The sequence below is a fragment of the Polypterus senegalus genome, chromosome 1 (genome assembly GCF_016835505.1).
Source record: "Polypterus senegalus isolate Bchr_013 chromosome 1, ASM1683550v1, whole genome shotgun sequence".
NCBI lineage: Eukaryota > Metazoa > Chordata > Cladistia > Polypteriformes > Polypteridae > Polypterus > Polypterus senegalus.
The window spans coordinates 27,477,398-27,503,661 of NC_053154.1; the positions used below are offsets into that span (position 1 = coordinate 27,477,398).

At 40.4% G+C, this 26,264-nt stretch overlaps 1 protein-coding gene across 1 annotated transcript; it reads left to right on the top strand.

The window, feature by feature from the left end:
• The first annotated feature begins 3,834 nt into the window (after positions 1–3,834).
• LOC120523626 (apolipoprotein L3-like) lies at positions 3,835–24,092 on the top strand. Its single transcript, XM_039745099.1, has 7 exons — positions 3,835–3,944; positions 8,517–8,655; positions 11,652–11,708; positions 13,523–13,567; positions 16,006–16,045; positions 21,753–21,804; positions 23,137–24,092. Exons 3-7 carry the CDS (start codon positions 11,664–11,666, stop codon positions 23,930–23,932), a joined length of 978 nt encoding a protein of 325 aa, XP_039601033.1. The 5' UTR covers positions 3,835–3,944; positions 8,517–8,655; positions 11,652–11,663; the 3' UTR covers positions 23,933–24,092.
• The last annotated feature ends 2,172 nt before the right edge of the window (positions 24,093–26,264 follow it).

Below are 26,264 nucleotides of genomic sequence, written 5' to 3' on the forward strand. Positions count from 1 at the left end.
AACTGGTCCAGTCACATGGCCCTCTGAATCCCCATCCCGATCATTACAATAACATCATAATGCAATTGTACGAAAGATCCCCTGTTAAGCTGCAGTCGTTTCCTGATTTCATAGAAAAGGCGCTACGCAAGTAAAAATGTATTATTATTATTATTATTATTATTATTATTATTATTATTATTATTATTATTATTATTATCCATCCATCATCCAACCCGCTATATTCTAACTACAGGCTCACGGGGGCCAAGCCCAGCCAACACAGGGCGCAAGGCAGAAAACGAACCCCTGGCAGGGCGACAGCCAACCGCAGGGCACACACACACACACACAGCAAGCACACACTAGAGACAATTTTGAATCGCCAGTGCACTTAAACTGCATGTCTTTGGACTGTGGGAGGAAACTGGAGTAGCCGGGGGAAACCCACGCAAACACGGGGAGAACATGTAAACTCCCCGCAGGAAGGACCCGAGAAGTGAATTAACTGCGAGGCGGCAGCGCAACCCATTGTGCCACCGTGCCGCCCATCATCATCATTATTATTATTATTATTATTATTATTATTAATAATAATAATAATAATAACCCTGAATATCCTCAACAGGTTACTGTGCAGCCAATTATAATCTTTTAGTATAAGCTCTCAGTTTGTAAAGTCCTAAAGAGATTGGCCCAACCACTTTTGCCTTCTTTGAGTAGATATCCGCCCCAAAGTTGTTGCATCAGCCAACTCTGGAGGAATGACCGACTGGTGGCATCTTCTCTTAAGCTGTTTACAGTTAATCGTTACGAGAAACCTCTTGAAAAAAAATCTCATCTGCAGCAAGATCCATCATATCTCATTTATTCCATTCCAACAACGACTCTGATGATCTTGGTGTAATCAACTTCTTGAAGATATGAGAAGCATGGATTTCTATTTTTAATAAATAATTATTTAGACATCTGCTCTTCCTGACTGTTCCTATCGGACAAATTGTGGCGACTGCACTTTCTGCAAAGTTTAGTATAATTATTTAACAGCTCTGTAACAGCAATAATATTTGACAAACGTATAAATAAGAAAAAATCGAAGACGAATACGCATTTTTTTTTTTTTGCAACGAGCACAAAATGCGTAACATACGTTATAAAAAAAAACCCCAAAACGTTATTTTACGTAACTACGTAACACCTGAGTTACGTTGTTTATTAAGGCACGTAGTACTCCTCCCGATCGGCGAAAAAAAAGCGAGATGGCAAAGGAGACTTGGGTTCAAATCCAGGTTGCTTCCCTTGGAGTTTGCATTTTCTCCTCGTCTGAGTTTCATCGGCTGCTGTGATTGCCATCCACAGTCCATAGACATGCAAGGCGAACTGGTGTTGCTAAATTGGCTCGAATGTGTGTGTGTTCATCTGATATGAACTGGCGACCTGTCCCTGTGCCCGATGACTGCTGGGATATGCCCAACCCTGAGTAAGCCGATAAGGAAGACGCTCTGATGGGTGGAAGCGATACTACTCAAAAATGAACAATTGGGATGTTCACTTTATGCATTTAATTTAAGTTACTTTAACTTAAAAATCAAATTTTGAATAACCCCTTCTAGTTACATTGACTTAAATTGGTTAGATCTTTCACTAATCGATGTTCAATTTGTGCTTTCCCATAGTTTTCAAAGACTGATTTTGCTGGATTGCAAAAGTCTGATCCAGTCATTGGCAAGTGTTTGAAAATTTTTAAATAGAGAGACGCACTCTGTCCCAGAGGAGAGACAATGGTGATGGACAATAGATAGATAGATAGATAGATAGATAGATAGATAGATAGATAGATAGATAGATAGATATGTCATTTTCCAACCCGCTATATCCTGTCACAGGGTCACGGGGGTCTGCTGGAGCCAATCCCAGCCAGCACAGGGCTCAAGGCAGGAACAAACCCTGGGCAGGGCACCAGCCCACTGCAGGAGAGGAAGGAGAGTTTTTAAAAGATTAGATTTTTTAAGTACTGAAAATGTAGAAACTACTACATCTATTGTAAATATCAAGTTTTAACATTTTTAAAAACTGTGTCAAGCATTAATTTTAAATATTTAAAAACAAAAATATTTGTAAAAAGTACCTTTTTTTAATGTACAAAACAAAAAGTAATTTAAGTAATTTCCTTCGGGATTAATAAAGCTTTTCTGATTCTGAAGACATGTCCATTAATATGACTCCATGTCGAAGGCTCCTGCTAGCTTCCATGTATTCCCTCTATGAGTTCCTTAATCTGCTTTCTCCATTTCAGACTTGGAGGGCACAACATCATAATTTAATAGAACTGGGCATAAGGTATATGCCAGCATGTTCATCCATCATTTTGTGGGACACGTCCACAGTATATTAACTGACACCAGGCTACAGTTGCTGATTAATCTGAGGCCATGTCATTAAAATACAGGAATAAAAAGAGAGCAAGCACAGGGAGAACAGACAGAGTCTATAGAAAAGATGTCCTTCCCAAAACACAGAATTTATAGTGGAAACTATAACTGCTGTGCAACCATGCATCCATTTACTAGGTTCCATTAAGTTTAAACGGTGTAGTTAATATTTTAAACAATTATCTTGAAATTTCTATAAGTACAAGCTCTACAACTATATTATTATATACAGTATCTACTAGGCGGCTTTTCCCCCTGCCCGCTTCGCTTGCCAACCACCATCAACAGTCTGCAATACGCACCAGCCACTTTGTGTCTCTGCCGCTCGCGTAAGTGGATTTCACTTTCACCAAACAACAAATCTTTTAATTCTCGCGGATACGCCTCTTTATTGGAAAGAAACACTACTTTTCCCTGATGGCAATACGAATTAGACAATCTACAAGTCTCTGACAAAGTTTAAATCTAAACCAAGTAATAATTTCCTTTTGTTATTGCTAATGCAATCTTTACTGTCATTTGCTTGAGACTTTCGAATTTTAGTACTTTCATTATCTCTCCTCTGCATGTGTATCGCACCAATGTTTTTGAATTCTTTATAACGTTCTACTTTGTTGTCTACTCTTTGTCTTTTATTTCTGGCCCCAGGCATGGTTAGATCTCTTTGCACAAAGCCTTGTCTCATGGGACATGAAAGTATCTCTCTGAAAAAGTCACGTCTCATCCCTGGCTAAAAAGTCTCATCTTGTCCAAAGATTTTTTTATTATAATAGAGAGATATAAATATATAAAAAGTAACAAATATGAGAATAATGTAGACATCCTCTGTCTATAGGACTGCTGTACCTAATTAATAATGTAACATTTGTAACCTGCTTTAAAGTCAGGGGAGTTAGGGGTGTGTCACAGCTTTGACACATCCACATTGTGTGTCAAATGACAAGGCAGGACTCAGCCATGTGGTGTCAGTCCATTGTAGTGCCCGCTTATGTACACAGGCACCCACACATGAGACCAATTCTGAATCACCATTCAGCCTAGCGGGCATTACACTGAGGATGTGAGAGATAAACACACATATGTGGAGAACTACACTCTCCACAAGGACAGCAAAAAGGTGTATGCAGGAAACGAGATCTGTGAGGCAGCAGGGCCAACGCCTGTGCCCCTGTGTACCAACTTATTGTATTGTACACTTTGAAAATAAAAGGCTGAGTTCTATCAGAAGGATGCATCTCAGAAAAATAGATTATTGAGGGAAACACTGTAAAAATCCACCATTAGGTTGGGCCATCACGCGTTCGTAACCATAGAATATCATTCAAAAGATAAAGCGCATTTCTGTATATGACTGTAAATATTGAAGAGGGCGGGGCCTGCTAGAGGCGGCCGCGGTGAAACGAAAGCAGGTGACTGTATTTAGAGGTACTTTAAAGAAGTGAAAGTATACGCGGAGAACACCAGGGTTATACATAACTTGTAACGCAAGAGACTTTCAGCAGATGACAAGTTTTATATTTTCTTCATTTTAAGGTAAGGACCAGCGACAGCCTAGTAACAATAAACTGGATGAATGTTACTGTAAAAAATAAAAATAAAAGCCGGGTTAATGACCTTATGGTAAGAACGTTTGCCGTTTTGGACTTTGTTGTAGAAGTTTTTAGAGCGCAGAGCTTTAAGCTTATCAGCACTTGACAGAAATGAGAATTTCCTGCCGAAGTATGTAGTTGTCTTCCCCTCTAAATATGAGGGGCAAAGTGGAGCAGACTTAGGCAAAGGATGGTAAATCAAGCAAGTAACCACCCAAATAACAAACAGACTATTTTTAAAAAGTGCGCTTCACAATGTAATCCAGTCTGTTCTGTGTGTTTCTTTCCTTTTTTTTTCTCAACAACTAAACGTCGCACAATGTCAAGGTGACGAACACAACTGTGTATTATTGTTTGTAGGAAACAAAGCCGACCCAGGAGCCACGCGTCACTCCCAAGAGCTCATCGCCGGGCGACAATAACCTTTAGCTCCTCGCTGACGTTCTGTAGTTCTGTCGCACGGGCGGTAAAGATGACATTATTGAGTCTGTCAGTTAAATGTATGTAGAAACGAATTTAAAACAGCGCTGTTTAAATGTCTTTAGTGTTATACGTGCTCACTGTTCCGATATGTGACATGACGGTGCTATACGATCATGTCATTTTCCTACTGTATCTTTTTAAAAAGCAGAAACGTTTGCACACTTGCTTAACGGGTTTTTCTGCCATAGGCTAGGGCGACTTAATTAATTTAAATTCAATTAAAGAAAGCAAGTATGCAAATTTATTTATTTATTTATAATAACAGAGTTTTACTCTGTTGTCTATCAATGAATATTTAACCGTCACGACGAGTATACCCTATTATTCAAAAAATGTGACAAGCAAATATGAGTGATATCAAAGTCTGATCCAGCATTTCACTGAACCTTGAAAATGAAAATGCTGGAGACTCCAAAGTGGCTGAGTCTGAGTGTGAATTAATGCCCCCTGCAGAGACAAACTGGTTCCACAGTAGTTTTTGGATCCTTCCTTGCACCTTAGACTACTGGAGTAGTTTCTGGTTCCCTAAAAGTTCCTGTTTCTGTGTAGACTTTTCCCTAAAAGCTTTAAAATTTTTGATGAGAAAAGGCATTTCTCCAGAGCAACACTGGGTTGACTTTTGAAGGTTCACAAAGTGTTACTGCCTACTACCATAAAGTTCAGTAATCTCAGAAATGGTTTAGACGGAAGCACTCTGGCACAGTTGTTAGTATTTCTTAAACGGAGATTTGTTTCCCTCTCTATAGTTTGCAAGCATTGTGATTAGCTCTTGCTCATCTTCACGCTTTTATGCTGGCATCACACTATGTGATTTTACCAGCAATTTTCAGTTGAAGCCTTCATTTACATTTTCAAGTAAAAGCCAGCCATGTAGTGTGGCATTCCCAGCAATTCAGCCATATCACTTATTTTTTCTATTAGATATGATTTTCACTATTTGATTAATTTATTGAACGATTTATATTTTTGTTAACTGTTAGCTTTTGCACTTACCACTCTTAGAAAGCATTTTAATTAAAGCCTCTTGATCTGTGACCCAGTCCCATTGTTACTTTTGTACAAGTATGCATTATTAAGAGTATTACTCTGAAACATGGAGTGGCACAGTAACACAGTGGTAGCGCTGCTGCCTCACAGTAAGAAGTCCAGGGTTCACGTCCCAGGTCCTTTCTACATGTTATTATCTTAAAATGGATAGTAATATCTTCGCCTGGTATCTAATGTTCTTGAATTATAACAAAAAGATTAATATAACCTGCAGAAACTTGGGATTTTCTCTAAATTTGACTATGCAGCTCACCTACATTATGATTTCTCTTGATTGAAAAATCGCACCTTTACCACTCACACAAAGCCACTCTCCTTTTTCCCTTCTGAAGGTGTCCAGTCTGAATCCTGCTTTATTAGGAACAGCTCTTCCACCTCTACTTCTGTAGGAAAACCCAGAACTGCCGAAATACATTCTCACTTGTGTATGGGGATTTAGCCTGCACTTGTTTAACTTTTCTGGAGTTTGAATTTTAGCTATGCTCACCAATAAGCCTGAGCCACCTAACAACACCTACTTTGTGGCTATTCGGTTGCTTTCAAACAGGTGTGGAGGTGTGGAGTGTGTTACTTGGCCAATGTACTACCTGATGTGACTTTTCGTTCAGGCCCTGTTCCACCTCCAATATCAGTTCATCAGAGGACTACTATCAGTGATGAACTGTTGTATGGAGCAATCAATCTTTTATTAGGCGTAAGCACTATAAATCCTTTCAGATAGGCCAGTTTACATATTCTCTTCTTGTGTCAGCATGTGTATGTGCGAGTGCTTGTGCCTAAAAAAAAGGCCATCCTGTCAAAATAAGAGAATCTCTTACCTTGTTGACGTGAATCATCTTTAAATGAAATGCTGCCAATAAGGAATAATAGAAATCACTGTGCTGCTTTCTATCTATGATGAACTAAAGTTTTATAGGGTGAAAAAAATTATCGCCCCTGACAGATACACTTAATCAGTAGTGTGTGCGACCCATGATTTGTGAGTTTGAGTGTGTGTGTGTGTGTGCGTGGTTTTTCAGTTTTACTATAAAAACAGTTAGATATCAGTTATTTGTGAAGCAGGAATATTTTAGTTATTGACAGCCGACACCTGCCGTAGCATAAGTGTAAGAATAGGAACGGAAAACGGTGAGATCAAGAAGAAATGTCACAGTGAGAGTGCATTGCCTTCGTCAACCATTTGTGTCAAGAAATAACCCACTGATAGGAAAAGTCAGTCGGCAGATCCCAGAATACAGATGACGTTGTTCAAAAACCCGTCAACAGAGAACATATTGTCGTTCATTTTATAATAAAGGCTTAGGAAACAACTGTCGCAGTATAACGAAAATAGCAAGGTGTATGGGAGGTCGCAGGCAGCGTGGGGGAGGGTTTGTAAGAGGACGAATAAGAATTGAGAAATGCTGTGTCGGCTGTGTGTGGGTGGGACCAGTTTTGAGGTGGAAGCAGGACAAACCAGAAGAGAAATATATATAAGAGATTATATTAATTGACTTATATTCTTGTTAACTGTTAGCTTTTCCCTTTAGCACTCTTAGAAAGCATTTAATTAAAGCCTCTTGGTCTGTGACCCAGTCCCACTATTATTTTTTCACACATTTAGGTTTTGATAAGATAATCATAGTGTAGCAGGATTCTGACTCCAAGAGTCCATTTATCAGTAATTTGCAAGGACATGAGAAATCCCCACTAATCCTGCACTTCTGTAATTAAGTGTGTACTTAAAAAGCGTAATCAACATCTGTAATTCAGTTATTTCCTTCTGGATATTATGGTATCTCCAAGTGAGTGTCAGTAATAAGGGTATTTTTCCCATCATGAACAGGGTCCATGAATTAGACTTTAACATGCACTCCGACTTATCACTATCCTGATTTGGCAGAAAAACAGATATCTAGTTTCTAGAGTTAAACCGGGGAGATGCGTGCAAAAGGCAAAAAAAATAAAATGAAGTGAATGAAACCCAGACGAGAGGCAAAAATCACAGTCAATAATCGGGAAAGAAGTTGAAAACCAGGTAAGACATGAAAAACAATCACAAAGAGAATACATAAAGTTTTAGAAGATTTTTTCTGCTGATCAGATAAAGCTTATGCAAAGTATGAACTTTTATCCCGTTTGCTGAATAATTCATGGTCACGACCCTGGAGACCACATCCCTAGAAATGCGATCCTGACAATAGTACCCAAAAATGGCTTCCATAACAGTAAAAGGCTATAATATCTCCAGTTTCAGCCACAACAAAATCAAACCAGTTTGAATTTATCATGATTCATTGGGATCCTTAGAGATGACAACTGTTCTGAACCATATAAAAAGAAAAGAGGCTTGGCTGTCCAGTGTTTCATGTTTGCTGTGTCACTAGAGAATGAAAGAAAGTAAATGACAGGATGAGGCCACAGCAGAGCTCACCAAATCTGGAAAACATTCATACAGCCACCAGTGCTGTCAAAAAGCACTGGTAAGTGGAAATCTGAAACTGCGCTTAAACATCACATAATTGTCGTCTCCTGTGAATGTATTATCTGACTTCCTCAAGGCAGTAGGTTCCAGTAACTGTCATGTTTAACTCTGCCATACTCTCCGAATTAAAGCCAAGTAGTATGCCACTGACCTAAGCTGAATACCATCTAAACATGTCTGACTGATGTGTAACTTATTAAATGACCACCTGTGGCCAGTATGAGCAACTCAGTGGATTCAGCATCCTGGGCACTAGTAATCCACATATTCTTCCTGTTTCTGTGTGGACTTTTCTCCAGGTACTCCAGTTTTCCTGCCATCAGGATTACACTGGAGCTCCAACTTAGTCTTTTGTGTTGATTCATTTTCAGTGTTTTGCTTTTTTATGTTAATTGCTTGACTAGGTGTTCATCTGAGTTGTTTATTTTGTTTGAAATTCAAATGTTATTCATAATGTTTTGTGTTATATGTGTTGTAATGTGTATTTTGTAATAATTATTTTGCTGACTTTTTGTTTTTTAGCATTGAAGCCTACGGAGGCAGGTCCTATTATTCCTGCAGGTCAGCTGTCCTTAGGGGAGACACCTAGGCAGGCCTTGAGCTCCAGTCTGATTTCTCAGGCATGGTGTTTCTCTCTCTTTGTCTGCAGCTGAATGAAAAGGTGCTTAATAACTGTTGTATTTAAGGTGATACTTAGCTCTAGTTTAGTCTTTGAGGAAAGGTGAAATACTTTTAGAATTACTGGGAATTTCTTTTCTTAATGTTCTGCGTAATTAAATCATTTTTGCTTTCTAAAATTTACAGTTAAAGATGTTATGCTGTATAATTTATTCTTAGGACTAATTCTGGTAGATATTTTAAAATTATTATTTATTTATTTGTTTATTTATTTATATTAATATTATTATTGCAGTAGTTCCCAAATATCTGCAGGTGGCATGTTCCCAGATGTACCACTGATGCTGAGAACTGTATATAGTAGCGAACCCTACATATAAGTCATATTTAATTTACAAAGATATCTATGATATTTAATTAATACATTATGCACAATATGACATTACATACATCAAATAATAATAAAATACATTGTACTTTATTATACTCTCGCTCTCTTTTTCTTTCCCTCTCAAATGTCAGTGCTCAGAAACGGACCCCACATGCTGCAGGTGCATGCTGGGTTTTCGCCACATGCTGCACACAGAATGCAGCAATGCAAACACAGCACCATATATCCAAAGTGGTGAAATGTTTGCTCAGAATTGTGTGCAATTTGAAAATGATGAATTCTTTAACTCTAGAATTTTCTATTTAATATTTTGAGGCTACTGTAAACCACAAAAAACTAAAACCGCAGAAATCGAATCCACGGATATGAGGATTCTGTAGTATTGTTACTGTTTGTTGATGTTGCTGTTATTATTGTCTGTTGCTTAAGAAATATCTTTATTTACTGTAATAAGGTTCTTTAGGCTGATCCTCCAGCTAGGACGTTGGACATCTCTGGGTCCACAATCCTTGAGGTTGATCCTCCGATTAGTTGTGAACCACCCAATCTCACTGAGATTTCACAGGTGGTGAACCAGCTGAGAGGGTGGAAAGGCTGCAGGGATCTGTAGTATCCGGGGTGAATGTCTCCAGGCTGGTGGTAAGGCTATCCTCCTGGCATTGCAAGCAATCTTTGCTTCCATTTGGTAGACTGGCATCATCCCAACTGACTGGAAAATGGAACTTGTTGTCCCTATCTGGAAAGGGAAGGGTGATTGCCTGGATTGCAACAACTACAGGGGGATAACACTGCTCTCGGTGCCGGGTAAGGTCCTTGCTAGGGTCGTCCTCAATAGGATCCGTGATCATCTTGCTCACTTACCAGTGACCGGAGCAGTCCAGTTTTACGCCTAAGAAGTTTACCATTGACCACATCCTGGCACTGAGGGTTCTCATGGAGCGTAAACGTAAATATCAGTAGAGTTTCTTTGCAGCCTTTGTTGATTTTCGTAAAGCATTCAACTCAGTTGATTGAGCTGCCCTGTGGGACATCCTAAGGGTTTGCAGGATCCCCTCGAGGTTGCTGGATATCATGGCTGGCCTGTACACTGGTACAGTGAGTGCTGTGCAGAGTGGAGGCAGAACCTCTCTGTTTTTCCCAGTTGATTCTGGGGTTCGTCTGGGGTGTGTTTTTGCTCCTACTCTGTTCAATACTTGTATGGAATGGGTATTGGGCAAGGTCATGGGATCCAGCGGCTGTGGGGCATCTGTTGGTGAAGAAAGATTCACGGATCTTGACTTTGCTGACGATGCGGTGATCTTCGCGGAGTCAATGGAGGCTCTGATCAGGGAGCTCGAGAGACTGAGTGAGGTGTCTGAGTGTCTGGGCTTGCAAGTGTCCTGTATAAAAACCAAGATCCAGGCCTTTAATAACCTCTTGGGCACAGCCATCAGCAGTGTGTATGCCTGCAGAGAGAATACTGACCTTGTCAAGAGGTTTACTTACCTTGGTAGTTACATTCATGTCTCTGGTGACTCTTCCTATGAAGTCAGTGGACAGATTGGGAGAGCATGGGGGGTCATGAGGTTACTGGAAAGGGGTGTGTGGCGCTCCCGATATCTATGCAAAAGGACGAAGGTCCAAGTCTTTAGAGTCCTGGTGCTTCCTGTCTTGCTATATGGTTGGGAATCATGGACGCTGTCCAGTGACCTGAGACAAAGACTGAACTCCTTTGGTACTGTGTCTCTCCGGAAAATCCTTGGGTACCGTTGGTCTGACTTTGTGTCAAATGAGCGGCTGCTCATGGAGTCCCGAATGAGGCACATTATCTTCATTTTGAGGGAGCGTCAGTTAGGGCACTAAGGCCATTGACACAATTCCCCGAGGGTGATCCGGCTCGTAAGATCCTCGTTGTTGGGGATCCGAGTGGCTGGATCAGGCCAAGGGGTCGCCCACGTAACACCTGACTGCGGCAGATAGAGGGTCATTTCCGGAGGGTTGGACTGGACCACGTGTCTGCCTGGGGGGTTGCAAACCGGGATCCCGGGACCAGTGCATGCTCCCCAACTTGACTTGATTTGACTGTAATAAATCATGGTGCTTCCCTTGTGTCCATAGCTGTTTAGACACATGGTCATAGAACTGAAAATGAAACATGCTTTTATCACTAAAATGCTTGTTATATGTCCCAAAATCCAAATTTTTAAACTTGACATTTTCTGTGGAACACTGGATGTGGTGATGCTTCATTTCAGGAGTCAACATTTTATAAATCTAATGTGCAGTGAACCTAATTCACTATCGTTCTACTACCTTATGCACCATCACTTTTTAATTCCCCATTATGATTTGATTCACTGCAGCAACATTTTCTTCTATGGTCAGTGTCAAATGGGCTGAGCAGACGTTGGGTAATCCTTGAAAGACAATTTATTACTTGAGATGGAAAATCACTAGACAGAGATGAAACAAATCAGCCCAGAGGAGAGACAAGCCATAAAAATTTTCATTATTTGATGGCAGGTTTGGTACATTTAATTCCAGATGCCTACATTTAATATGTGTTATTAAAAATGGCTTCCACTAGAAGGGTTTTTGATTCTCCATCTCTGCAGATTGTTTTATAATATGAAGTCTGTAATTCTAAACTTTTATGTTTGGACTTTTAGAAAATTTGAAACATGTACAAAAACACCAAGAATGTTAACGGAGACCCAAACCTGGAGGTAAGGTTTTGTTTGTTTAGATAGTAAATATTTAAAATTGTAAATGACAAACAATTTTCAAGCAAGGTTATACATTCTACATGGCTGGTCATCTTGATTCTTTAATTACGATGCTCTTTATTTTATTGTATACTTTAGTCATAAATTTCCTTCACTCTTTCACAATCAGAAGGGTTAATGCTCTGATATTCTGTATTTGAAAGCAATACGTCCATCTGTTTCCAACAAAAGGGTATTCATAAAGAGCGCTGCAAGTTCATCACGACACATTCATTTCTCAAATCTCTCCTTCCTATGATGATTTTTCCAGCCTGCACAAGTTAGATTGTGAAAAGAAAAGGACATCTCAGGAGACACTGCATTTCTATATGTGTATTGTGAGGTGGTACACATTGCCTGTCAGCCAGGGTCTTTTGTCTCAAGGCTATTGCTAGTCTGAAAACACCCACACACTCTTTAACACAGGCAGGGAAGGACAAAACAGAGAAAAGCAAATGTAGTCGCAAATCAGTTTCTTAGTGAGCCTGAATATTACTGATTAAATGGAAGAGCTTGACTCTGTTAGGTTAAGAACATCCAGGAGTGAACAAGAGAGAAAAACAGAATTAGATAGATAGATAGATAGATAGATAGATAGATAGATAGATAGATAGATAGATAGATAGATAGATAGATAGATAGATAGATAGATAGATAGATAGATTAGTTTGCTGTAGATTTGATTTTAAATTTATAAATTTGCCACTTTTGCCTATCAATGAATACTTGATAATCTAAAGTGAAAACACACTTTCAGAAATGTTTGCAAATTTCGTAAAAATCCAAAACTTTGTTCTGTAATAAAAGCATATACTATAAATGCTTTTCTGTGGAAATCCAGATGGTGTTCAGGTTGTCCTGTTGGCTTCACCGATTCTTGAGATGTGTCTCTAATTTGATTGGAGTCCGCCTGTGGACATCACTTACTTAGAAAGGCACACATATATCTGTGTATAGAGGGTCCCTCAGTTCACACTGCACATCAGGACAAAAACCAAGCCATGGAGTCCAGAGATCTCTCTCTAGAAATTCGGGATCAAATTGTGATTAGGAATAAATCTGGACAAGGGGATTAAACAATTTCTAAAGCTTTGCGTGCTCCCAGGAGCAGAGGGGCCTTAATAATCATGAAATAGAAGAAGTTTGAATCCTATGCCTCCTATGTTTTTCCAAGAATATCCATATAAAGTACAAACAAGTGTATAGGTGTGTGTATATACCTACACAGTATACATGTATATAAAATAAAAAATGTATATTGTGTAGATAACTTAAGGGTGAGTGTTTACAAAACATTCCGTTACATTGTTATAATAGCAGATACAAAGTAGATTTAATAATAAATTGATAAGCTGAATCTGAAGATTTTTTCTTGAGTAGGTTAGATGTGCCTCACTCAAGTAATTTGCCTTACACTCTGAATAAGAGGCCAGCTTAGTGGTGAAATGGCTACATTTATAACATTATTGCTCTCTCCTGTATTAATAAAAAGGCTTGCAGTGATGTCTGTGAAGCTCATTCTCCCCTACCCCAAACCCGTACTGTACATGTTTTCAATGTTTCATGGATTCAGTTGCTCAGCAAGCTATCCAGTTCATTCATGTTGGATTAAACAACAATTTATGAAGCCACAGTAAACTTGGAAATGAAATCCAAAGAAGCAGCATTCATGGTTCCAGTCCAGCAATTGTTTATTGCAATTATGGAATCAATCAGACACAAAAAGAACAGCGTTTGTGCTAAGTGTCACATCTTCTTCTTCTTCTTCTCTGTAGGAAGAGGCCCTTTTACAAGACAGCAGCTATTTCTACAGGCCGCAGGTTTGTTTGTTTTTTATTCCTCATTTTTTTAAAGTGTTCATGAATTAGAAATTAAGTCAGTGACCCTTGTTTTTATAGTGATGTGAAAAATTATACATGAAGTGATTTTTGGAAAATGTTTATGATAAATTCTTGTTCAGCATGGGCAGTTTTTTTGACAGCTCCACCCTATAAGTGCCTTTTATACTAATAGAAATAAAATGAGCCTCCACACTTTTTCTGCTGCATCATTTTAGTTCACACCCATCTTCTTCTTCTTCTTTCAGCTGCTCATGTTAGGGGTTGCCACAGCGGATAGTTCACACCCATCTATTAATAACAAAATTATTTTCACAGTAAAGTCAATTTAAAGAAATGAACAGCCTTCTGCTTAAAATAATTGAACAGTAAATACGCGATAAATAACATATTGAATAATAAATAAAAGATTAACTACAAAGTATAAACTCTGATTTATGATGCATTGGTTAGAGGAGCAGCCTCATGACTTCAAAGATCAAGTCTGGTCACTGTCTGTGCTGAGCCTGCATGGCCTCCCTGTGTGTCTGTGTGTGTATGCAGGTTTTCTCCACACTCCCACCCTGACATTCACACATCAATTCACTCAAACTTTCCATGGTGTGCATATGTGTGCAGGGCTGATTTCTACCTACCATAAATACACGTAAAACTGACCCCGGTACCATGCAGTGCTCAGCTTGAACAGATTGAAGTCTGACCTTAAAATCTATTTTTCATTTGATAGTTTTATAATGAATTCAAATATTTTATTTTTAAGAAAATATGAACAGTTAGCTTTAATATTTGGTATAGATAGAGTATATAACAATGTATCTATCAGGGTTAATTCGGTTCATGGTCACAGGGAGCAGAGCCTCCTCTGGCAGCATGGGGTTCAGAGAAGAAATCAGCAGTCGGCAGACAGACAGACAGATAGATAGATAGATAGATAGATAGATAGATAGATAGATAGATAGATAGATAGATAGATAGATAGATAGATAGATAGATAGATAGATAGATAGATAGATAGATAGATATTTTTATTTTAATGCACCCTTTATTTACATTACATAACAGACAAGCTGGAAGTGATTTCAGTTTTGTCAGAAAGGTGTTACATTTTTAACAGAACATAATATATCTGTAATTCCCCATCTTTTCTGAAATTCTTAAATCTGTTTTGTCATTCTGTAATACAAAAATTCCACTTTCAGTCTGCTATGAATTAGAATATTAAAACATGAATAAAGCATCAGTGGATAGTATAGTCCCTATCTTAAAATTGACAGCTTAGCCTGCCCAGCAAAAAGCAAAAAGCAATACTGTTTCCTTTTTTTCTTTCTAGAGATGTCTGTTCTGAAAATAAAATAATTTCAGTAAACGAATTTCATGGTTTTACTCTTCCAAGTGCATAGACACAGTCACACTAGACCAAAGCAATCGACACACAGAGCCACAGTAAGACAAGATAGATAGATAGATAGATAGATAGAGATAGATAGATAGATAGATAGATAGATAGATAGATAGATAGATAGATAGATAGATAGATAGATAGATAGATAGATAGATGTGGAAGACACTATATGATAGATAGATAGATAGATAGATAGATAGATAGATAGATAGATAGATAGATAGATAGATAGATAGATAGATAGATAGATAGATAGATAGATAGATAGATAGATATTGATTTATATTCTATCCTAAGATTTGTTCACTTACACTTTTCTTCATAGACACATTAAAGTTTTGGAAGAGCTCACATACTACCAGCTCCCTGATCCCCCATCTTACTCTCGCTCTCACTCTGTCTGTCTCTCTCGTTTGTAACGTCTCCTCTGCCCTTGAATGGAATGCCCTCTGCCAATTCCTCACATTATACCCAGATGGTCAGCTGCTTTCTGCTGAAGGCAACTCTATCCTGCTTAGCCACCATGCAGTCTCCTTAAAGCAAAGTAGCAGTGCCACTACTATGCCACCCAGGATATGAAGGACCAATACTAATTACTTTGCCATCCTGCAGCTTGAAACCAGATAACAAACTAATGTTAATTTCTCACTGTTAGAGTACACCGTGAATTTGTACATATTTAAGGATAACACTCACCCAACATCTGTTATCAGTTTCTCTCCTTGTGGTCCATTACATTGTCATCTCCTTTGAACCCTTCTGACTTATTTTAAGAAGCCATTATTTGACTTGTTAACACAAATTGAGTTAAATGGTTTGTAACGTTATGTGGTATTCCCCTGGCCAGCATCTTCCTTATTTTTTGAATTCATTTGAACCCTGCACTGAGTGCGTTCAAAGATGATCTTTTCCTGCTGATTTAATTTAAATGAGTTCTTTGTGACTTTCACTTGTACCTTAATGATTTTAACTTTAGGAGTACCTGGTAACTTTATGTCACATTTATTTTCTTTGACAGGACAATATTAGCCTATTGGACTGGCACTATTCTGAGGATTGTAAGTTATTATTTATCAATAAACGTTGTTCTATTTTTGTCTGTCTTACAACTTATTCTTATTCTGTCCATATTCATTTCTTTCATTTCTTCAATCTTCAAACTCTACTAATTTCTCTAACTTATTTGAATCTGATGTATTTTTTAAGCAAATATATTGTAACAATCAGTGTGGCAAAACAAGAAAGAATAGTAAACTTAACACATAATATATGTATATATTAATAGATTGTTAAAAGAAATTACTTTTAATATACCCAAATATTAATTGTCACAGTAAACAGACTTCAATAAATATATCAATCAAAGAACACTCGAATAAGCAGAGGGGTGACAGAGGGCACACCCTGGGTTTGAACTGGCACCCAATTTCACTGACCAGACTCAGGGTTCAAACCCAGCATGGTGAATCCAAGAGACATCTGCACTAACGACTGTGCCAGCATTTATTTCAGTGCCTATAAAAAGTATTCAACCCTTCATGTCAGGATCTATGATAGTCTCGAGTCTGTGTGCACAGGTCTCTCAGTCTCCGTTAGTTTTGTACATCTGCACACTGCCGTTTCCTTATTCTTCTTTTCTGAACTGCCCCGTCTCTGTTGGGCTGCATGTTCATTGTGAGTAAACAGCGTTTTTTAAAGTCCTGACACAAATTCTCAATTGGATTGAGCTCAGGATTCTGATGCAGCCACTCCAGAACATTCACATTGTTGTTTTAAACCATTGCTGTGTATCTTTGGCTTTATTCTTGGAGTCGTTGTCTTACTGGAAATCAAATAATTCCCCAGAAGTTCAGATTCCTTGAAGACTGCAGCAGGTTTTCCTCCAGGATTTTACTTCATTAATTTTTCCCTCACTAGCCTTTCATAGCTTCCTGCAGAGAAGCATCCCTCCAACACGGTGCTACTGTCACCACGCTTCACAGTGAGAATGGTGTGGTTGTGATAATGTGCAGTGTTTGGATCACACCCAACTTGCTGTTTAGCCTGTTGGTCAAAAAATTAAATTTTAGACTCATCAGACCATAGAACCTTCTTCTAGCTGACTTTATAGAAGTGCCATTTGAAGCCCATTTGGAGCCCTGGGCAGGGTGCAGTGATGTCACCCCTTGCTGTCCACAGTGTCTAGTCGGCATTATTAGACTTTAATGACCTGTGTGTCCATCTAGTGCACACCCCTTCAGTAGCACAAACAGCGTCCCTTTGTATATATGCTATAGACTTTAAGGAGCGTGCACCCCTTAGTATACAAAGTTGTTACACTTTAACCTCTATAAATGGAGCCTAGTGGGTAACAGCACTCACTCAGTGTCATAAGAGTTCAATGACCCAGGGGTACCCATTTGTGTCCAGAGTGTCTTCTCCTTAACTCTCATAAATGGCACTGTGACGATGCGGGTTCGACTCCATGCTCCCATTGCTGTTCAGGAGCCCTTGAACCCAACACCGTCGATAGATATAACCGAGTTGAGCTAGACAGTGGAGGCAATAACTGAGCAAGGGGATGGTATAAATGTGCAAATAAAGTGCAATGCTTCAAAAAGAGTCATTAAATAAATAATCCAATACAAAAACGTGGAGATAAAAAAAACAATCCTATAAAATCGAGGTTAAAACGTTCTTACGGAAGCAGTCTTTAAAAATCAACAACACGCTCGGTGCACCTTTTCTGTTAACATCTCACCTACTTCTCTCGCTAGGGCTATGCAGCAGGCGAGACTCTCTCAGCAGCTGCCCTTTTCTCATACACACATACACAGGTCTGGAGACCTCCCGATCCTGGCTTCGGTCTGGCACTCATCCCACACCAGAGACTTGGACTCCTTGGTCTCCAGGACGCCCATACCAAGGACTACAACTCCAAGCCTCGCGACTCCCGCTGCCTTTCTGGTCTTCTGTGGCCAGTCGCCTTTCCCTGGTCACTCCCGCTACCTGATCGCTCAGCGGGAGTGACTTTCAACTCCAACTCCTGCTTCCACGCAGCTGCCCACGAGCGCTCGTTCGCTCGCCCACACAATCCGCGTGTCTCAGTCTCTCTCTTGCACCTCCTTGCATCCTCGCTCCCTGTGCCCTCTGTCCTCTTTTCCTTTTCTCTCATTCTTTTTCATCCCCTCCCAACCGACTCACGCTTCTTTTATAATTCGAGGGGCCATAGCAGCTGCAGCACATTAGCCACGGGAACAATCACGGATGTGGGCAGTCCCTCACCTGTGCCCTCGGTGAGAAACGGCCACACCGCAGATCGCCCCGTGGCTTGCTATGGCCCAACGCCCCCTCACTAAGCCGTGAGCGTGGTGATTATTTATTTAAAAAAAACGGCCTTAGCTGGAAGAGCTGTGGACCCATAATGCGGCCGCCTATGTTGCCTATTGAATTGACCAGCTCTGGTTCACAGTCCCTTATGTGCCTTCTGGCAGACTTTGGCCAAGATGTCCTGTGCATTTTTTTCTCTTTGCCACTCTCCCATAAAGCTGCCACTGTGGAAGCACTGGACAAGAGCTCTGGCATGCATAGTGTCTCTCAGATCTCAGCTGCTGTGGTTTGTTACTCCTTCTCATAGGTCTCTTGGTGGCCTCCCTCACTAGTCTTCGTCTTGCATCATCACTCAGCTCCAGGCAGATGCACAACTGTGCCATACTCCTCTTATTTCTTCATAATTGACGTCACTGGGTAGTCAGCATTTTAGATATTTTCTTGTCTCCATCCCCTTCACATTGAGTTCATTGACAGGTGATCTCTGTTGAACTCATTCTGGGACTTCTAAAACCGATTGGCTGCTTTGGAAGGGTCATATTAAAAGGGGCAAATTCTTATACAATTATTTATTATTTAATTATTTATTTATGTTATTTTCTGTTTTGTATTTGCAATTATTTTAGGCCACTTTTCAGAGATCTGTTTTCAATTCAACATTAAAGAGCGTTTTTCTGTTTGTCAGTATCAAAAAAGCCAAATTTAATCCACTGCGATTCAATGTTTTATAACAATAAAATATGAAAACATCCAAATGGGTGAACACGTTTTATAGGAACTTTATTTTATCTTTTCTAAGCACGGTGGCAGGTACCTATCCCAGCAAGCAGTCTCCTTACTGCAAGGCAGCAGTGCTTCCACTGCACCTTCATGTCATCCTATAATATATACCAGCAACGGTGACTGCACAATAACATGCACTGAATACACTTGACTTGGCATTCCTAGTTTTCATCCTCTTTCTCTGTACGTTTACCATTCGTTTGCTCAGAGGTTGATGTGCTTGCTGCTTCCTGAGCAGCTCTTCTTTTCTCCACCCTAGCGGCCCGCTTGTTCTCTTCTTCTGTCAGCATCTTTTCGCGTTAAAACTGATTAAGTCAGTTTGTTGATTCCTTAGTACGCATGCGCCACACGGCCGCTCTGCTGGCCTCTGCTGAGACTGGATTCTACAATAAAATAAAAAAAATGTAAAGAAGAATAACCTTGGAGGTCAATCATCACCCTGAAAGCAGATAGTAGACGCCACGTAGTATATGTGTACCAAATTTCAGATCAATTGGTCAAATGGTTTTCGAGCTACACTGCTGCTTGCGGTGTGAAGAGGGGGGCTGAATGCACCTCAAGGAGACATGGTCACTCCTCCAAAACCCCCTCTTAAAAGTGATACAGTGGGAAACAAATACAGTTCTTTTTTACCTCCTCTTTGGCTTGCTGCTGCTGCCATGTCGCATGATCTGCATCTGCATGCAGCGCTTCGAACATTTAAAAGCCTGTACAGCAGCTGTGCTTTTGTCTCACTGCCTTGTCTCTCTTCTCCCCCAGACATCCTCTGCTCCTATTGGGGGTCCCACGCCCCAATGAAGAGGAAGATTTTCTGTTCTTTTAATTGAGAAACGGAACTGTCCCCTCCGACTATACACGGAGCTCGATTCACTCCTGAAAGAGTCTTATGTTTGTTTGAAGTGTTTGAATAACGTTTCTGTCTCTAAAATCTCCTGTGTATCTGTGCAACTCTGTGATCCAAGCGTGAGAGCGTATGTGGATTTCACTTTCACCAAACAACAAATCTTATAATTTTTGCGGATACACCTCTTCATTGGGAAAAAACACTATATGGCAACACGAACTAGACCATCTACAAGTCTCTGACTTAAAGTTTAAATCTAAACAATATATTCAATCTCTTTTCGCTGTTCCGTTATTTCACCGAGTAATAATTTCTGTTTGTTTGCGCTAATGCAATCTTTACTATCATTTTTTTTGAGACTTTCGAATTTTCATACTTCCATTATCTCTAATCTGCTCTGCAAGTGTATCATGCCAACATTTTTGAATTCTTTACGGCGTTCTACTTTGTCATCTACTCTTTGTCTTTTATTTCCGGCCCCGGGCATGGTTAAATCTCTTGGCACAAAGTCTCGCCTCGCGGGACATGAAAGTGTCTCTCTTCAAAAGATCACGTCTCTTCCCAGGCTAAAAAGTCTCATCTACCAAGATTTTTTTATTATAATGTCATCATCCATCCCGCTATATCCTAACACAGGGTCACCTAACCTTCATGTCTTTGGACTGTGGGAGGAAACCCATGCAGACACAGGGAGAACATGCAAACTCCACACAGTGAGGACCCGGGAAGCAAACCCAGGTCTCCTAACTGCGAGGCAGAAGCGCTACCACTGCGCCACCATGCCGTCCATTATAGAGATATATTATATTATATTATATTATATTATATTATATTATATTATATTATATTATATTATATTATATTATATTATATTATATTATATCTCCATTCACCTATATGTTGTTGTTATTTCATTACATATGTGGCTGCTACATGGCCCCCAAAAGGCACTTTCACAATGACTCTTATTAGATAAATTTAATTAAAATGTAAATTGTGTTATCCTTTTGGGAGGGTCGGACATGTAGAAATATTGCTGAAAATTAAATGTGACTTTATTTAAAAAAAAATCCCAAATAGCAATATACTTCCTCAGGCAGAGGTGCAGTCTTAAACAGGGGCAACCCTGACCAATCCGAGCTCTTCACTCACTGCTTTTACCAATAAAATGCACTCATTGGGTATTCATATTCCACTTGCATTTTGTTGATGCTGGTGGATGCTGGCATGAGTGGGCACAACACACATTCACATGGGAATGGCAGTCAGACTACATACAGAAAGAAGCTTGAGGGCATCTTCTATGAGTCAGCAGTGCTAACCACTGTAGCAAAATGCCATCAGGTTTTTCTGAATGAATGAAACTATTGCTAGGTTAAGGCTTTGTCTTTTGGAGGATAAAAGTTTCCATGAAATCTTAAATGTTGTCACAGTCATTTTCAAACCTGCTTCATCATATTCCAGGTGACAGGTACCAGAATGTAACTTGGCATCATTGTACACAAAACAGAAAGAAAAAGCCCTGGCCTGGGCAAAAGTCTCTTCAAAGGGCCCAGTCACACACACACATAAACTCTCATACATCAGCAGTTTTAAGGAACGCAGGAGGAACATCTGAGTACCCAAAGAAAAGCCCACCCAGACACAGACAGAACTTCACACAATGCTGAATTTAAAACTAGGATTACTGGAATGGCGTGGAGACTGCGCCAGTCATTGGCCCGTTAGGTAGCACAGGGTTAAACATACAATTGGTAAAGATTTGTCATATTTTATAATTAAGTGCATTATGTCACTGGCCTCATTCTAACATGTTTTTATGATTTAAGTTTGGAAGGAGCAGATGTCTGGAGAAAGCTCATCTGAAGATGAAGAAATGAGGTAAGCTAAATCAGCCATTGTCAAAAGCATGAGACATGGCATTGTTTTTTGTGTTTGACCACAAACTGTTCGGTAATAAATGAATAAAGTGATCAGATGTTTCCTTATTTGAGCTGCTCAATAATTTTGTTTTGCACCTGATGCCAGTATCAGTTCATTGACGTTTTTTATGACTAGTAGTTTTTTAACGTTCACTTGAAATTCTGAAAGCAGAGAAAAGTAATATGCTGAGTGAGAAAACCAGCTTATCAAGTGCAGGGCAGAACCAGTCTCAGCAGCAGTTCTTGGCAGTAGACATCTCTGGACTGGAGGCCTGTACATCACAAGGCCAGTTCAGACACACAGTCAGGCTGACAGGTTGCCTAACGGGAACACCTCTGGCATGAAGGAAAAAATTAAGAGACAACACTCTGCCAAAATGCTGCCCTTAAATAAGGAGATACATATAGGGAACAGTCAGGGTGGTCTTACAGAACCCTAAACCCCAAGACACAACTGATGCAGCCCAGATTTTTCAAAATAATACCTTTATTAAACTAACTTATCTAATACAAACTCTTTCTTTTCTCTTTTTCTACAATCCTAATCCTAAACACCTCCTTCTCTGAACAAGTGAGCGCACATGTTGTCTGACTTTGAATTCACCAGGCTGGGTCCATTCACCCCAGAATTACTTCCCACACAGCAGGATTGAAGCCAGGAAGCACTTCTAAATCTGATAAATCCTCTGTGAAATCGTACGTCTACTTCGCTTGAGCTCACACAAAAATACAAAATACACTTTGCAGAAATCAAATGTTAAAAGGTACAAGCACGTAAAAAGCAAAACGTTATGGCTAGATCTGTGGCAGTGTCAGATTTACTTTAAGTGTCAGGATTAATAAATATCCATCCCGCTGAATCCAAACACAGGGGTCTGCTGGAGCAAATCCCAGGGCACAAGGCAGGAACCAATCCTGGGCAGGGTGCCAACCCACCACAGGACACACACAAGTGCCAATTTAGAATCGCCAATCCACCTTACCTGCATGTCTTTGGGAGGAATCCCACACAGAGAACATGCAAACTCCACACAGGGAGGACCCGGGAAGCGAACCCAGGTCTCCTACCTGCAAGGAAGCAGCACTACCACTGCGCCACCATGCCACCCGATTAATGAATATATTTTTTGAAAATATTACCACGTTTGTTTGCCTTTCATTGGTTCAAGAGCTTCACCTCCTTTTGTGTAATACAATTTAAACCATGTAATCCGTGTTTAAATAACTTCAAACGAGTTGCTTCATGTTTAAATAGAACGTGACCTTAAGTTGTCTTGTTTCACATCGACAGGTTACATGAAGATATGCACAAGACCATTAGACTTTTCTCAAAACTCTTCAGTGATCGTGTTGAGGATCTGCAAAAGAACATTGATGAGCTTCACATCATTGCAGATGGCGTGGACAGTTTTCACAAGAAAGCCACCATTGCCAACATTACTGGTGGAGCCGTGAGTGCCGCTGGGGGGATAGTAACTATCGCTGGACTGATCTTGGCCCCCTTGACTCTGGGCGTGTCCCTTGTGGTCACAGGAGTGGGACTGGGAGTGGCAGCGGCAGGGGGAGTGACCAGCGCTTCAGCTACCATTTCAGACACTGTGAACAACTCATTGGATCGACAAAAAGTGGAAGAGATTATCAAGAGTTACCAGAAGGATATGGAGGCCTTTTTAGAATGCCTGGAAACTGTCAACTCCTGCCTAAAGAACGTGGAAGAGTTAAATGAGTCCAAGTTAAAAGAGTCTCTGGCAAATGAGGCTATGCTAAAAACATCAAACAAAATTCAGTTAGGGGCAAGAGCTGGGAAAGCGTTAACCAATGTTGCAGAGATTGCCAGGTTGGCCACATTAGCAAAAGCGTCAGGAGGACTGGCAAGGGCAGTCAAGGTGGCCGGAGTGGCAACTGGGGTCCTCTCAGGCCTGTTCCTAGGGCTGGATGTCTACTTCATTGCAAAAGACTCCATTGACCTTCATAATGGAGCCAAAACTGAATTTGCAGCTAAAATCCGTGAAGTGGCAGAAGAATTGCAATCTGGATTACAGGAACTCAGTAAAATCTGCACAGATTTACAAAGTATCATTCAGTAACCTCTATGTGTGAACTCATTTCTTCTTTATGCTAAAGCCCACCACTCCAAATAGTGTGTTTGCTTAAGCAGTCTACTTCCTCTACTGGTTTTCGTTCATTGTATTTTCAGTAATGTATTTTATGAACTCAATTTCCAATGTTTTCATTAAAGTTTGTAGATTGTGCATTACAGATGCTCTTGTGAAAATACATTAACATCGATTATGCAGTTGATTTCTACGTTTTAATCCTTATTTGGTGACTGGTTCTTCACCAGATACTGCACTGGATATGTTATTGAACAACTGGTTAACACTTTGTATATTTTTCATGTAATCTGATTCAGTCATCACATCATAAAATGGCCAAGGTAAGACAAGCAATGGAGAGATTAATCAACCATTTTATAGAATCTCTAGTTAAAGCAGCCATTATCATGCTATTTTTTTACAAAGAATCCCATGGTCACCTCTTTTCCACTAATTCTTGTGCAAACACACACACATACGCACACACTCGCATGCTGTTCAAGTGGAATACCTATGAAGATGCTGGTCCTGCTCCATTCTCCTATCACTCCTTCAGGGAGCCTCTTGAACCCAACATCGTCGGTAATGTAACCGGATGAGCTGGACAATGAGGACACCGAACTAAGCAAGCGGAAGGTGTAAAGTGCAAACAGTGCTTTTATTTAAAAGAAACAAATCCAAACAGTGTCCAAACAAAGTGCAGTGCTCCAAACATCATTAAATAAATGATCCATTAAAACAGGGTGAAAATATGGAGGTTAAGCAAACCCTTCTTCATCAAGAGGCTCCCCTGCTTCTCCCATCCGGGCCCTGCAACAGGGGAGTCGCCCTACCTACAGCTGACCTTCTCCTTCTGGTCTGGTAGCCTTTCGATCCCTGGCTCTGTACGGTTCTCGTCAGAGCAAGACTTGGGTTCCCCAGTGACCAGGGAGCTCACAAGCCCCCGACTCTCATTGCCTTCTGCGGCCTTATACGGCAAGCCATCCACAATCTTGGTCACTCCTGCTCCTCTGAAAAGCTCAGCAGGAGTGACCCAATCACTTCGCCCCCGAGTGCCGGCCAAAAAACCCGTTAGGGCTCACTTCCCAGCTGCCTGCAACTACCAGCGAGCTTGCTCTTCATGGTCGTTCACTCACTCACAACAGCACTGGCTCTCAGCCTCCAGCTTCTTCTTCTTCCTCCTCTAACCTCCGTTCCTCTGTTCCGATCTTTCCTCTCTTTTGCACTCGCGCTTCTCGTAAATATAATGGGGACATGGCACAGATGCATCGATTAGCTGCTCCCGGCATCAATTACGGACATGGACGATCCCACACCTGTGCACTTCAGTGCGGAAACACTGAAGCCCGTATCACACCCAGGAACTGCTCTGGCCACACTACAGAGCTCCCTCTTTAAGCTGTGAGTGCAGCAATTATTTATTTTAAAGCTGGCCATTCTTTCTGAGCCTCGGACCCGCTATATCACAATACCACAGAGAGACAATCACAGGGGGCGGCACGGTGGCGCAGTGGTAGCACTGCTGCCTCGCAGTTAGGAGACCCGGGTTCGCTTCCCGGGTCCTCCCTGCGTGGAGTTTGCATGTTCTCCCGTGTTCGCGTGGGTTTCCTCCGGGCGCTCGGTTTCCTCCCACAATCCAAAGACATGCAGGTTAGGTGGATTGGCGATTCTAAATTGGCCCTAGTGTGTGCTTGGTGTGTTTGTGTGTGTCCTGCGGTGGGTTGGCACCCTGCCCAGGATTGGTTCCTGCCTTGTGCCCTGTGTTGACTGGGATTGGCTCCAGCAGACCCCCGTGACCCTGTATTCGGATTCAGCGGGTTAGAAAATGGATGGATGGACAATCACAGGTGTGAAGTTGAGAAAATGTCCTGAAATGCGTTCATCAGTTTTGAACTAAACTCTAGTACGAGTAAGAACAAGATCCAGGACTTCCTGGTAGATGTGTGGGCTATGTTGTCATCATACCCAAAACACTTAACTTAAGCGTTCCAACTGCTTAGCATTAATTTTACATTACGAAACAAAATGTTTCAATTTAGTACACAGTATCATATAGTTCTGAGATTTTTCTAAAAAAGAAGTCTGAAGTTTTGAGGTAAGAAATAATACTTTAGCAATTATCTTTTGGCTTAAGGAAAAAAAAACACTTTCACTCGGATGAAGAACAAAAAGGCAGCACAATGGCTTTACATTTTAAACAAAACTCAAAAGTGAAAAAACAAAAACTGAATTAAAATGTAACTATTTACATACCCCTCACTGTTAATGGCAGAGGGAGATGCCCTTCTGTTGTTCTGGGGCATCAGAACACACCGTACGTTCA